The 15372-nt window shown below is 38.2% G+C and overlaps 1 protein-coding gene across 3 annotated transcripts; it reads right to left on the minus strand.

Annotated features, from left to right (window-relative positions):
* Positions 1-3010: 3010 nt before the first annotated feature.
* LOC132043562 (DEAD-box ATP-dependent RNA helicase 37-like) lies at positions 3011-14642 on the minus strand. Of its 3 annotated transcripts, XM_059434042.1 has the most exons (8): positions 14489-14619; positions 14359-14384; positions 13230-13988; positions 13069-13152; positions 6772-7014; positions 6224-6391; positions 5582-5695; positions 3011-3859 (listed from the first exon to the last, which is right to left on the minus strand). In XM_059434042.1, exons 3-8 carry the CDS (start codon positions 13926-13928, stop codon positions 3374-3376), a joined length of 1794 nt encoding a protein of 597 aa, XP_059290025.1. In that variant the 5' UTR covers positions 13929-13988; positions 14359-14384; positions 14489-14619; the 3' UTR covers positions 3011-3373. The 3 variants fall into 3 exon arrangements, with proteins under 3 accessions (XP_059290025.1, XP_059290026.1, XP_059290024.1); XM_059434043.1 differs by lacking the exon at positions 14359-14384 and having other exon boundaries at positions 14489-14642; XM_059434041.1 differs by having other exon boundaries at positions 14359-14620.
* Positions 14643-15372: the final 730 nt, after the last annotated feature.

The raw sequence follows: 15372 nt of genomic DNA on the forward strand, positions 1-15372 counted from the left end.
TTAATTTTTGCCCCTCAAATTGGTGGTCTTTAATTTTTGTCCTTCGCCTAATATCCCGAGGTTCTGGGTTCGAACCCCACCTTAGTAAAAAAAAAAAAAAAAGGAATTTCGCAAGGCAGAGGTTTGGATTCGACAAAACTCTGCCTGAGGCCTAACTTTGCTACGAACCTCTGCCTTGCGAATTTTTTTTTTTTGACTGAGCCGGGGTTCGAACCCCAAATATCATGGTATTAGGCGAAGGAAAAAAATTAAAGACCACCAATTTGAGGGGCAAAAATTAAAGACCAGTGCCTTTGAAGGGTAATCGTGCAAATCACTATCTTGCACGTGTATTATGTGAACATGCTCTTTGTATTATACAGCCAAGGACCCTTCTCTTTTCGATGAAGGATTCACCCAAGTGTTACATCCACCCCTTCTTTGCCTACTAAAAATGATTTTTGTTGAGAATTCATTTGCTACGTATGATGGAAAATATTTTTCTTGGAAAACATTATTTGGTATCTAAATGCTAAAAAATTACTTATTCCAAACCCGACTTCTGCCATACTAAACATGCCTTAAGATTTGCCATTAAATGTAGCGGCATTCATACAACTAGGGGTGTATCAAGGAAACCAACAAACCGCATCAAACCGATAATCGGAACCAAAACGAGAAAAAAACTAGACTAGTGATTTGGTTTGACTTGGTTTGGTTTTAAAAAGAAAAATCGGACCACTATAGGTTTGGTTTGATTTCAACTAAAAACAAACAACTGAATCAAACCAACCCGACATTACATTTTTTAAATTTCAAAAATATTTTATACATAAAAATATTTATTTATAATGTAATTTATAAATATTTCTTAAACTTTTCATAGTTTTTTGTCTTTTAACATATTATTTCACTTGGAATTAGAATTTTGAATGGTCTAATAAGTTTTATAGCCCATAGATAGTAGTAACTCAAATAAAACTCAACAAAATTCAAATCAATACTAATGCTAACAAAAGAAATTCAATTCTAACACTAGGAATGACAATAATGTTGTATATCTATTCTTTAGTTTTATATTGGTTTAGAAAGTGAAAATACACAACTTAATTTTATTTTTTTCTTTAATATTTAGCAGTGTTTTAAAAGGCGTTTTTGGGGCTAGCCCCGGGGCGAGCCCTGGGGCGGGGCGTACCAAAAATGCCCCGGGGTGATGGGTCGGGGCGAAAGTCCCCAAAGGCGTACGCCCAGCAATTCGGGGCGTACGCCCGGGCGTTTGGGGCGAGTTTTTGTTGGGGCGTGTTGTTAAGGCGTAAAACTTCTTCAAACTAAAACAAAATTTGTTAAATAAGTCCTTAATATAATGTCCAAATTCTCAAAAGTCGACATGTAATTACTCAAAATGTTTTAAAAGGAACTCGAAGCATTAAATTTAAAGGTCGAGAGACCTTTTTTTTTATTGCTAGAATGCCTAATATATATTCTTTTTCAATTATTTATCTTTGTTTTCTACTATCTCAAAAAAGTAACGAGCAAATACTTGTACTTGTAAGTAGCGTATAATAGATTGTTCTAATTAGCTTTTTTGTGAGGGTGGAGCATATATATATATATATATATATGCCCACCCCCAAAAAAAAAAACTAATTAGAACAATCTATTTTATATATATATATCACTTATTTATAGTTTTAATTTTTTTATTTATTTCACCTATTTAAAAGTATTTATTATAATTATATCATTTTATAAAATACTAAAAATTAAAACCCCATGGGGCTTACGCCCCGTGCCTCGGGGCTTACGCCTCACTGAGGCAGACGTAAAACGCCCCGCCTTACGCCCTCGCCTTTTAAAACATTGATATTTAGTCATGTAATTAATACTTAGTAGCCGTACTTATTTTAGCATAACTTAGTACTTTTAGATTATGATCATTTTCTATATGTCTTATAATTTAAACGTACTTATTATAGCATGACTTAGTACTTCTAAATTATGATCATTTTATTTTATGTAATTTCATTACTTTTTTTTATTGAATATTTTGGTACAATGTCATCTCTCATCTCACATTTTGTGTTATTTTCTTATAAAATATCTTAATTAGATATTCGTATCTTACTAGGACTAAAAAAATATTTGAAGTACAAGTTATATATTTAGTATGAAGACTTTATCAGAAAAAACCCGAAAAACCCGAGCAACCCAAGAAAATCCGAGGTTGAAAAATTCGACTTTTGTTGGTTTGATTTGATTTATAGATTTAAAAACCCGATGCAATTAATTTGGTTTGATCTTTAAAAACTCGAACCAACCCGATACATGTACACCCCTACATACAACAGCCACTCTCAACTTGTGAAGCTTTCTCAAGAGCACCATTTGTTTTCATTTACATTTCTCATGCTTAAGCAATTTGCAGGATCGCCCTTCATACGAACTGGTCTTTAATTTTTGTCCCTCAATTGGCTGGTCTTTAATTTTCATCCTTCGCTTAAAAAGGTGATCAAAAATACCCCAAGGTTCTAGGTTCAAAATCCAACAGAGTCAAAAATAATAATAATTTTTATATGCCTATTCGGGCGAAGTTACATAAAACCTATGCTGGAGACTGCAGACTTTGCCCTGTAAGACAAACTTTGCCTTATAAAAGAGACTTTTAGTCATGCCTTAAAGATAAAATCTGCTGCAGAAGGCAGACTTTTTGCAAAAGCCTTAGCTTGTGAATTTTTTTTTTTTTTTTTTGCTGAGCGAGGGTTCGACCCAAAACCTCGGAGTATTTTCCAGCCACCCTTTTAAGCAAAGGGCATAAATTAAAGACCAGCAATTTCAGGAGCAAAATTTAAAGACCACCCGAAAAGGACAATCCGTGCAACAAAATAAACAAAATCAGGACAGCTCGTTCAATGCCAACAATTATGCTCCCGCAACCCATTTCCACTGTCAACAATCAGTATCACAAACAATTAGTAGTCAATATCCGTATGAGCCTTCTTTTCCCAAGGAACAGTTTAACTAAATATGAAGAAACCTGCAAAAGATTTGAGGCAAATCATATCTCACTTGGTTGAAAATACAATAATAGGAGCACTGCTCTAAATGAGATGCAAATTGCACGTGACGATTAACGAGTTATATGCATTTCAAGAAAAAAAGAACTCAGGGAAATAATTTAATATTAAACAAAGGCATCATTGAACTGTTGGACAAAAGCTGCTAGTGGTCTCCAATTGCCAAAATCTAACTACCATAACAATCTTGCAGTTGTCCCCTATAGGACCATAAAACAAGAAGAACTCAACCCTGTTTCGCACTGAAAAATATCATAATCCAAATATGTTGATGAGTAAATACAACTGCAGGAAAGTATAGGTATCACAAGTTTGAGAAGCTAATCCCAAGCACTAGTTACTCCAGGACCATATCCCCCACTATAATTGCCATAACCACCACTACTACTATTACCTCCATCATAGTAATTCACACCACTACCTCCACTTCGATTGTATGAGGAATCCCTCCTGAAGTCACGCCCGCCAAAACGGCCTCCGCCAGCCCGCCTGTTTCTACCTCCGAATGAACGGCTCGCATAACGAGTCAACCATTCAGGTACCTCCTGATTAGCTTCTTGCATCAAGTCAGCTAGCGGTTTGGCCATCGAAAGATTACCGTCATTAAAGAAAGCAGTTGCTAATCCTGACTTGCCTGCACGACCTGTCCTGCCTATCCGGTGCACATAATCATCAATGTCATTAGGAAGGTCAAAGTTGATAACATGAGAAACATGAGGGATATCAAGGCCTCGAGCAGCCACATCTGTCGCTACTAATATTGGGGTATCTCCTCTCTTGAATGTTCTCAACGCTTGCTCCCTTTCCTGTAAAATAAACACACAGGTAATGTTGACTATGATGAACTGCAACATAGTTGGTGCAACGCAAAAACCGAACTAAAAATAGAAGTATGAGATACATGTGTTACATGCACACATGCCCCTTCTCCAACTAAATATAAAATAGCTGCATATACATACATTTCAATGTTTTTTATTCACTAACAGACATCTGTAAATGCAGACGAAACTATTGGATCACATCTTTGTTCTACGTTAAACAACCAGTATTGAGTTCCATCCCAGTTGCATATGGTGGACAGTTTGGAGGGAGTGACACGCTTGGTGTTTTGAAGATAAAGGAAACTCTTATTCTGAAGATCACTATGAACTATTTACTTTTGTTTCATTTTTGGTGTAAACAGAATTTTGTAAAGAGCTGATGGTCAAAAACACACCTGAACTATCACTTTTTCGCGAGTTTCACACCCCAACTATCAGTTGTTCCCTTTCCCTACCTGAACTATCATCATCTTTGTATTAAAACACACCTCAACTATCAGCTGTTTCCTTTTCCTACCTAATAGGGTTTAGGGTTTTCAGGTAGGAAAAGGGAACAGCGGATAGTTGAGGTGTGTTTTAATACATAGATGGTGATAGTAAAGGTAGCAAAAGGGAACAAGGGATATTTGGGGTGTGAAACTTTCAAAAAAAAGCGATAGTTCAGGTGTGTTTTTGACCATTATCTCTTTTGTAAATGATGCTGAAGCAGTGATAGAACCCCTTTAAGAACAGGAAGGGATATTCTGTTGGTATCTTGTAAATATTTTGACAGCACCTCCTCAACAGCAACAACAACAACATACCCAGTTGAATCCCACAAAGGTGGGGTCCGGGAGGGTTAAATGCAAATGCGAACCACCCCCACCTTGGGAGGGAGGTTGTTTCCGAAAAACCCTCGGCTCAAAAGAAAACAAGGAGAGAAAAGTCAAATACCGACAGGCAAATCAAAGCAATGCGAAAATGAAAAAAAACAAGGGCAAAGAAGTCATGATAAAACAGCATGGAGAGACAAGACCCAACACATAAAAGCAGGAAACATAGGGCAATAAAAAGTAGAGCAAAGCTACGCCTACTAGTGCGACAGAAAAGCGAGACTACCTACTAGCCTTCTACCCTAATCTGAGCCCTCCACAACCTCCTATCTAAGGTCATGTCCTCGGTAATCCAAAACCGCCAAGTCCCGCCTAACCACCTCTCCCAATATTTCTTTGGCCTTCCTCTACCTCTCCTAAAACCGTCCAAAGCCAACCTCTCTCACCTCCGCACCGGGGGCATCTATGTCTCTCTCTTCACATGCCCAAACCATCTCAACCTCGCTTCCCGCATCTTGTCCTCCACCGATGCCACTCCCACCTTGTCCCTGATATCCTCATTCCTGATCCTATCTCTCCTAGTGTGCCCACACATCCACCGCAGCATTCTCATTTCCGCGACTTTCATCTTCTGCACGTGAGAGTTCTTGACTGGCCAACACTCTGCCCCGTACAACAGAGTCGGTCTAACCACCACTTTGTAGAACTTATGACAGCACCTCCTCCTTGGTGACATATTATACTACACTTACCATTTCTCCAAAAAAAAAAAAAAGTAGAGGCACCATTTAATCACATTGTAAGGGAAGATCAGAACAGTGTAAAACGTCATGTTTGAACATCAAAGATCAAATTGCTTTGATCTATCTATCAATACCTAGATCTCGCCTACCTGCTGAGTCCTATCACCATGAATGGCAGTTGCAGGAAACCCATTAATACACAGCCAATGCTCCAATGCATCAGCACCCTTCTTTGTTTCGACAAATACCAAAGTTAGAGATTGCTGCAGAAAACAATAATGCAGTTAATAAGATTGCCAGTCGATTTAAACGAAAGCTTAAGGACTCCGCACTGTCTTTATCATGTTCAAACATAATAGGCCTAATGCAACAAAATCTATGTTACACAAAGCAGCAAATGGGGAAGAGGATGATGCAGTCATGTCACAGGAAGACACTGAAGCATTTTAAGACAGAACAATTGGAAAGCCAATCAATTTAAATGAAAATTTAAGCAGACTCCAATCTAAGGAATTCAGCATTCCTATGACCCTATCTATATATAGGAGGTAAATAAACCAACGAAACCAATCATGGACAGATTGAGCAGCTAAGAGTGACCAGGCAAGAGAAGATTTACAATAGTGCCTTTACAGACACAGAAAAAGTAGCTAGTGAACATCCTAATTCTTTGCTATGTTCCTAGGACTAGATGCTGTGATTTCTTCACCACTCAGTCAAGCTTCTCCGAGTGCCTCAAAAGTAGTTGAAAATAATTGTTATGGCAAGAGAGAGATAGAGTCACATGCTACCTTGCTGTGTACCCCATTAGCCATCTGTGCATGAAGTAGGTCCATAAGATGGCTTCTCTTGTCACCATCATGAACAAATTCAACTCGCTGAACAATCAAATCAGTACTAGAACCAACTCGTCCAACTGCCAAAAATATGTAGTTTGCAAGAAAATCAGATGCCAGTCTCTGCATTCCCAGAAACAAACGAAGAAAGAAAGGGTTAGAGATCATATACTACAACTGCTCGGAAGATTTTACTCACTGCCAACTCAACAATTTGTAAGGCAAATTTTTCAGCATAGCAAAAAGACAGTTGTCATCATGTAACATGAATAAGAAGAAATATTAAATTTTTTTTTTTTGGTGTGTGTGTGTGTGTGTGTGGGGGGGGGGGGGGGTGAGTGGGGTTTGTTGGCGAAGAGAAGAAAAAAGATGGAACATTTAGTAAAAGTTCAAAGAAGCTCAAACTGTGGTTTAAGATGATGTGTGTTCCAATAGAAAATGTCTGTAAGCAGCAAAATACTAACATTGACGATTGAAAACAGCCCTACTGAATAAAAGAAAACCTGAATCTCTTTTGGGAATGTGGCACTGAACAGCATAGTCTGTCTTTTACCAGGTGGAGGCATATCCATTTGCTCCACTATCCTTCTGATTTGAGGCTCGAATCCCATGTCCAGCATACGATCTGCCTCATCGAGAGCTAAATACCTAATCATCTGTAATGAAACTTTTGCTCTCTCAAGTAAATCAACCAGTCTACCAGGAGTTGCCACAAGAATATCAACTCCTCTCTCAAGCTCTCGGAGCTGCAGATATGTAACAAACAATAACGCAAAGAACACATCATTTTTTCCTCGATGAAAGTAATGTTTTATTGATATTGTAGGGGAAACAAAATACATGAGACGTGTACCAAGACGTACAGAAACACCACTTTATACTCAAATGTTCAGACTTGGGGAGCTAATCTGACAATGAACTGATAAGATCAGATACTAACTACACTAGATATATAAAATAACAATGAAATCACCATAGTTAAACAACTGAATATTTGTTAATACTTCTATTGAGGTTCTGACTTGACCGGCATAGATAAAATGAAAGTAATGTTAATAGATTTGATTTGTTCAAGTCTCCGAAACTAATTTCAGTTTATGACCTTTTTTAAATAACCGATAAATTCCCTAGGGCCAATGGCACATAGTTCAAAAACTCCGCAGATAATGGGCCCACCCCTTTGCTCTTCTCCACTAATGTCAGTGTGTAAGTCCAACAACAAAAAATTGCATGTTGTATACTCCCTCTATCCCAATTTATGTGGCATGGCTCAATTGGAATTTCGAGATTCAAACTTCTAAACTTTGACTGTGAATTCGAACATAGAAGCTTTAACTTTTTTGAAATAAAATTTTATATTTGGAAACTACGTAAAAAGTAATATAAATCACAATAATTAACAACTTAAAATACTTGAAAGGCACATAAAGAAATTTCGGTCAAAGAAAAACTTGGTTGACTCTCGAAATTCTAAATGTGCCACATAAATTGGGACGGAGGGAGTATTTGAAAGCAGAGTTCCAGTTGAAAGTGGACAAAGTAGAGCAACAGGGGGAGGTGGAAGAACAATCTAGACTTTCCTTCAAAATATTTAATAAAAATGGGATGTTCAGAAATGGAAATCTGGGTAACAAGGGGCACCTTCCTGAAGATAACAGGGTAAGAAACTTGCTAACTGAGAACAATATATGGTTCATGTCATGTACTTAGGTAGCAGAAAATAAAGATCTTTTTTCTAATTTTTTCTCAAAACAGCAAATAAGAAATACTCCAGAAGATAAAGATCTTCGCTTTCAATTGCAGTTGCACTAGATTTCAGGATCTCACCAATAAGAATGTGAATGGGGAAGTTCATATTCAAAACTACTATTTACCCAACCAAATCAATGCGTCTCAAAGGATCTCACTTCTCCTGGTCAAGTACATATAGATCTTCATGGGACTGTCAAGAATCTTCATAAATCTTTCTGGGATTCTTTACCATGGAGTACCCAGATATCTTTCCCATTGATAGATCAGAGGGTCCCTCCTTGAACGAAGACAAATTCTTAACGTTAGATTACTATATATTTTTGTGGAAGAAGTTCCCCTCTTTCACTGTCAAATGCATATTAGATCTAAAATGATGAGCTAAACAAAGTAAAACCAATTCCACGAATTTAATTCATCGACTGATGTGTCTATAGGGCTTTCTTAGTTGAACTCTATGTTGTTCGGACTCTCCAAAATTGCTGCCGCACCTGTGTCGGATCCTCCAAAAATGCACTACTTTTGGAGAATCCAATACGCACCCGTTTGGCATTTTTGAAGAGTCCGAGCAACATAGGTTGAACTCTTGTCGAACCCACTTTGGTTCTAGCGGATGTCTTGTACAGGGAAAGCATCCCAAAGGTACCAATATTTAGACAGCTTTTTTTCACATGTACATATTCAAAAAAATAACTAAAATGTCCCCAATGCACAATTGATGAGTTGCATGTAGTTTTACAAAGCCACGTTCTGCCTGAGTAGTGCTCACCACATGTTAGGACACGGTAACAATTTGTATTTAACCATTTCAAGAAGAAATTGCATCTCTTTCCTAAGTCAAAACGAGGGGGAGGAAAGAGAGGAGGAAATACTTGCATATACAACTGAAAGCATGAAAGAATAAAATGGCACCTAACTGAACATATCAGAGAAGAAAAAGGAGGCACCGAATTAACAAGGAAACCAAAACCATTAGCCCTTAATATACCATTTTTTTGACAAAATCTAAACACTTGCTTGTTAAAGGAAGGTCTTTGACAAATACCAGATTTTAAAAAAAAAAAAAAGGAAGGTCTTTTACAAAGAGAAAGTATGGATATGGGAATAAAAGGCCCCAGGGCTTTGATATACTGGTAAGAGCACAACATGTGATGTGTGGGTTAGGCGTACGTCACAAGCTCAAACCTTAGCGCCAACAAAAGCTTGGTATTTAAGTAGAGGTAGAGGGGTGGACCCCTAATCCACTGATTTCGCACCTTGCGCCCCACCCTCAGGGATTTCACGGTTATAAAAAGTAGATGGAAAGTAAAAGGAAAGGTAACTTGTATATTTATCCAAGGAAATAATCAATATTCTAGTAACAGCAAAATATTAGTGTGCTAGTAACAGAAAAATCTATATGGTCAAGCCCATAAGACAATTTTCACACTCTAGCATCTAATGTAGTTGTACTTTCCAGCTGGAAAAAAATCATAAATTAAATTCATAAATAAAGAAGTAAAAGCATCAGTCTCCCTTAAGCATCAGTCTCCCTTAAGTATCTACAACCTCGGTGCATCTTTGTATGTCTGCTTAGAAACTTATATAAAAAGAAACCTTGCTCCTCCACCCAATATTGTTCCTATATTCCTGCTTTTGGTTGTCCAGAAACAGAGTGCCACAATCCAATCTAGAAGATAAGAAAGTTTTTTTTTTTTGTTCGACATTTGGCTCATCAGCGTTAAAACAGACATCTCCACTGTATTGACCATTGACTGGAGTAAAAATAACAGTGATCTGATTATACAAACAAATGCATCTACGTTAAAAAAATGACAAAAACAAAGTAGATAGGAAAAAATCATACAACTAGGAATAATTTACAACACAATAAAACTATGGGGTTCTTCATCAAGTGTTGGGAGAGAGTGAAGCAGGACATCATGACTGCTTTTCGAAACTTCAATGACAAAGAAGTCTTTGAAAGAAGCTTCAATGCAACATTTATTGCTCTCATTCCTAAGAAGAAAGGTCCTAAGGAAGTAAGGGATTTCAGGCCTATCACCTTGATAGGTAGCATCTACAAATTGTTCTCCAAAGTTTTGACAGAGAGATTAAAAGGAGTGATCTCAAAATTGGTGGATTCTCAACAAATGGCTTTAATTAAAGGTAGACAGATCATGGATGTTGTCCTCGTAGCAAATGAAGCAGTTGACTCTAGGTTGAAACAAAAGAAACCTGGTATCTTGTGCAAACTTGATATTGAAAAGGCTTATCACCATGTTAATTGGAGTTTCCTTCTGAGCTTGCTAGAACGGATGGGTTTTGGTCAAAAATGGATACACTGGATTAAATTCTGCATCTCTACTGTTAGCTTTTCAGTCCTTATAAATGGCTCTCCAGCGGGGTTTTTCAAAGCATAAAGGGGACTCAGGCAAGGTGACCCTTTATCACCTTTTCTGCTTGTGATTGCTATGGAAGGCCTTAATAATATGATTAAAACGGCCAATCTGAATGGGTGGATAAAAGGCTTTGATGTAGCTAGAATTGGCAATGACAGATTAGAGGTGACTCATTTACAATATGCTGATGATACTCTCATATTTTGTGATGCTGAAGAAGATCAATTGAGATATCTCAGGTGATTCTGGTTCTTTTTGAAGGAATATCTGGCTTGCATATCAACTGGAGGAAAAGTTTCCTTTACCCTATTAATGAAGTTACAAACATGGACCTGTTAGCTGCTGTTCTGGGTGGTGAAGTAGGGGCTTTACCAACAATATATCTTGGAATGCCTTTAGGAGCTAAATCTAAGTCAGTAGAAATTTGGAACAATGTCATTGAGAAGTGTGAAAAGAAATTGGCCAGGTGGAAGACCCAATATCTGTCTACGGGTGGCAGATTGACTCTTATCAACTCAGTACTTGATGCACTTCCAACATACATGATGTCCCTGTTCCCCATCCCAACAGGGGTCATCAATAGGTTGGATAGCATCAGGAGGAATTTGTTATGGCATGGGAACAAAGAAAAGAAAGGTTACCACTTGGTTAAGTGGACAGCAATCAATTTTGGCAAGAATCTTGGAGGGTTAGGGTTCAAGAACTTGAAGATTCAGAGTAAAGCTCTCGAAATGAAATGGTTGTGGAAGTTCACCAATGAGAATCAACTCCTTTGGGGGAATATTATTACAGCAAAGTATGAACAGGAAGACAAATGGCTGACTAAGGAGGTCACTACACCATTTGGGATTAGCCTATGGAGATCCATTAGAACACTGTGGAGTGAGTTGAGAGATAATTCCCAGATCAAAGTGTTTGATGGGAGTAAAATTAGCTTTTGGAAGGACAATTGGCATGAAGTTGGCAGATTAGATGTGGTCTTCCCAGATATCTTCAATATAGTTCTATACCAGCAAAGGACTATAGCAAAGATGTGGACACCTCAAGGATGGAACATCATTTTTAGAAGACATATCAGGTTGAATTCTTTAGTACATTAGAGCAGTTTAGTGGACTACAGACAGGAGAAGATGTATTATGGTGGCAAGGCAGCAGTAAGGGTTTATTCAAAGTTAATGCAGCTTACAAGATGATGAATTATTCCAATCAGCAGATAGTCAACTGGTCTTGGAAACACATCTGGAAAACAAAAATTCCTCACAAAGTAGCCTGTTTTGTGTGCTAAAGAAACAGCTCTTACACAAGATAATTTGATGAAAAGAGGTTTCATTTTATGTTCCAGATGCTTTTTGTGTGGGGAAACATCAGAGACAGTTAACCATCTTTTCCTTCACTGTAAGATAACAACTCATCTATGGAGAATTATTCTTAATCTTAAAGGCATTTCCTGGACCATGCCTGGGAAGGTTACAGATGCTCTTAAAAGCTGGGAGGAAACAGACTTACAGGCAAAGGACAGGACCAGTGTTATCAAAAGCGAAAAGCGCAAAAAGCTCTAAGGTCAGCTGGGGCTTTAAGCGCGAAGCGCAAATAAAGCGTGGGCTTTAATGCAAAAAAGCGTAATGGTGCAAAAATACAAATAGTCCAAGATTAATAATAATAAGCATGAATAACAAATATATGGACAAAGAAATTGTAAAAATATTACGATAAAGTGAAATATCAATCATTTAGTGTCACCTCCTCAAGAGAGGCTCATTGGCAAGGAAAGTATGTCTTAGATCCTTGATGACGACAACGAAGCGCACATAAAGCGAGGCGAAGCGCTCAACATGTTTTGAGCCTCGCTTCAGCGCTTAAGCGCGCTTAAAGCACGCCTTTGATAACACTGGACAGGACTAGATGGAGAATTATCCCTGCTTGCATTTGGTGGACAATTAGGAAGGAGAGAAACTCCAGATCTTTTGAGAATGTGGAGAATGGGATGCAGAAGATCAAGTTAAGCTTTATTTTGCTGATGTGTTTTTGGTGTAATCAGATCTACTCAAATGATACTGTCACTATAATTGATGTTTTAGATACAATATAGAGAGAGGACAGAAAAGTTATACTTTCTTGTAAATACGGTTTCAGTACTACCTAAGTAATGTTTGCTACATATGAAATATAGAAAAAGTTACCAGTTTCAAAAAAAAAATAATGAAGCGTACATTCAACTTCCCCTCCTTAAAACACAGAGGAAAGGTTTCTTTTTCTGTTTAACCTTAGATGTGTGTCATGTGGTCTCTATCTGTGCATTTTATAAGAGACGGGAATTAGACTTGTTGTAACTGAATGGTGCACTCAGGAGTCCGCTATTATGCTATTTATGTGTATGGCAAGAGTAAGACACTATGTTTAATGATGTTGCTAAGAGTACATGGTAAGGAAGCTTGACAAAGTCCCCCTTTCTTTTGCTTCAAGCTATAATTGGATTCATTATGTTGGGGACATTCAAGGACGCGTGGTATTTAGGTCTCATAAGAAGAAAAAAAACAGAAAACAACGTCCACTCAACAAAAAGATTACCTATCCTTCCAACTTCACATGCAAAGTACCCAAGTATATCACCTCTACAAATATTTGTTTTCCTTCACAATATAGGGCAGAGGGAGAGAGACTAAAAGGTACCTGTTGATTAATCGGGGCTCCACCGTAGGCCACTACCACCCGAACACCAGTCTGATAAGAAAACTTTTTAGCTTCCTCGTGTATCTACAGCATAAATTGGAGTTAACAAACTTGTGAAGGTTTATAAGGGATCAAGTGGCATTTCAAAAACTGCTACCTACCTGCATTGAGAGCTCTCTTGTTGGAGACAGAATAAGAGCAAGGGGAAACACTGTGCGGACTCCACGAGGCCGTTGCGGAAAATTCCCCCTCATGATTCCACTAATAATTGGGAAACAAAAGGCAGCAGTCTTGCCGGATCCAGTCTGGGCACAGGCCATGAGATCTCGTCCTGCTATGGAGATAGGAATTGCATATCGCTGGACAGGAGTGGGCTTAACATACTTGCACCTCCTAATATTCAAGTTAACAGCATCCCCTAAATCTATGTCTGCAAATGTATTAACAGGAGGTGGCACATTTTCTCCACTTGTTTCCACTGGAATATCCTCATAAGCGTCAAAATTGATACCAGTATTATCCTGATCAAATGATTGCTCCAAGACCACATCTGCATCATTACCGAAAGGGTTAACTTCCCGGTCTCTACCCCAACCACCCCCTCTGCCACCCCAACCACCTCCACGGCTGCCGCCTCCACCTTGGCGTCCGTAAGAACCACCCCATCTAGTTGGTCCATTAAAACCTCTAGAAGGTGGGCCACCCTGCGATGGAGCTAGAGGAGGTTCTGCTGCTATTGGTTTGTTGCGAAGATGTGGTGGGACATAAGATGATCTCCTGGTAGAAGCAGAAGCACCACTAGGCCCAACATTATCAGTAGCTACATTATTCTCAACTGAATCTGCCCAAGAGTTGCTCATTATCAAAAAATTTCCTAATGCACACACTTCCTCAACAATGAAATTTTCCTCTGCTTAGATCTGTTCAGCAGTACAAAAAGAAAACACAGTTGAAACTATGATTAACAAACACAAAGCAAAAAAGAATAGTTGTAAATATCTATCAGTTGATTTACATGGCATCATCTATCAAACGAAACTAAAAAAAATCCACAAAACCATATGTTGTAGCACAATCAGAATAAACTAATCAAAAATCTTGAATGCATCAGCAAAAGCAATGCTTTAATCCAGACCTCTCACCAAATCAATCAAACAAAGGGGTTACCAGAAACAGATAGATAAATACAAAAACACAAAACGTAACCTTCTAAGATGAAATCAAGCATTATTATTACGACATAAAAAAAAAGAGCAGAAAGAAAGAGGGATATGGAGAAAGAAAGAGAACCTTTTGAGAGAGACGAAACCCTAGCGCTGACGAAAAAGGAAGAATATAAGGAATTCAGACACACGACCAAAATAATCGGAGACAATATAAGATGCTTTGGATTTCAGATTGACGGCTTATAATAACTTACTTAAGGACACCTTCCTTGTAAGATTGTGATTTTGCATATGCTTCTCTGTAGCAAGTCTTACCCCTTTCAAACTTTTCAACTACCCCTACCGTTCTGCTCTTTCTTTTCTTTTCTTTTCTTCTCTTTTCTTTTCAACTTAGGTATCTTTTTTCTTTTATATTTTCACATGCCATCCTAATTTTACTTCTTTTTTAAAAAAAAAAAAAAAAAAAAAATTAAGCTAATTCCACAGGCTACATTTGTGTATGGCCATGGGGGTTTGGCATTGATCCCTATCTTATTAATTGAAACATCAAAATATACATGGGAGGAGGACTACGCCATGACTCCCTTTTAACATATGTGAGGAAGATCCTCTCTTAATATTAAGAGAACACCACTAATTAGAGATGATGTTCTAATTAGTTGTGTTCTCATTACAAAAGAAAAAGACTATGTACTTGTCACGTCCCGAACTGTGGCCTAGGCGTAACACGGTGCCACGACCCAACCGGAGGGTCATGACGGGCACCCGGAGCTAACCCACCGGGCCTCTCGTCGTATCTAGGTGAGCCACATGGCTTATTAACAAACTCTATGCCTCAATAGTACCATTTCCAACGGCTAAAACACTTTTATATCAATGTCAACAACTATGCCCATATACATATGCCCAAGCCGACGAGGCTAACAAAATAATATACCAAAAATATAAGCCGACAAGGCAAAAGACATCTACTATCATGACTGTTTACGAGCCTAAGAAGGTATGAGGAAACATCGTCATAAGGACGGACGGATTGCGCCTTGCCATGCTATATATACATACAAAAGAATAGTACCCACGGTGCCGGCCGGATCAAATGGAGCTCCTGCGATCTACGGATAGCGACCTAAGGATCAAG

This window comes from Lycium ferocissimum, unplaced genomic scaffold (assembly GCF_029784015.1).
Source record: "Lycium ferocissimum isolate CSIRO_LF1 unplaced genomic scaffold, AGI_CSIRO_Lferr_CH_V1 ctg2584, whole genome shotgun sequence".
NCBI classification, from domain to species: Eukaryota; Viridiplantae; Streptophyta; class Magnoliopsida; order Solanales; family Solanaceae; genus Lycium; species Lycium ferocissimum.

Bases quoted from the DNA above. Each gene is read 5' to 3' on its own strand.
- LOC132043562 (XM_059434043.1), bottom strand. From the start codon at position 13,928: ATGAGCAACTCTTGGGCAGATTCAGTTGAGAATAATGTAGCTACTGAT. The intron at 6,392-6,771 runs GTTTTCTTTTAT...CTGGGAATGCAG, and splicing joins CATTCCCAAAAGAGATTCAG to AGACTGGCATCTGATTTTCT. The intron at 3,860-5,581 runs GTAGGCGAGATC...TTTATTTTACAG, and splicing joins ATGGTGATAGGACTCAGCAG to GAAAGGGAGCAAGCGTTGAG.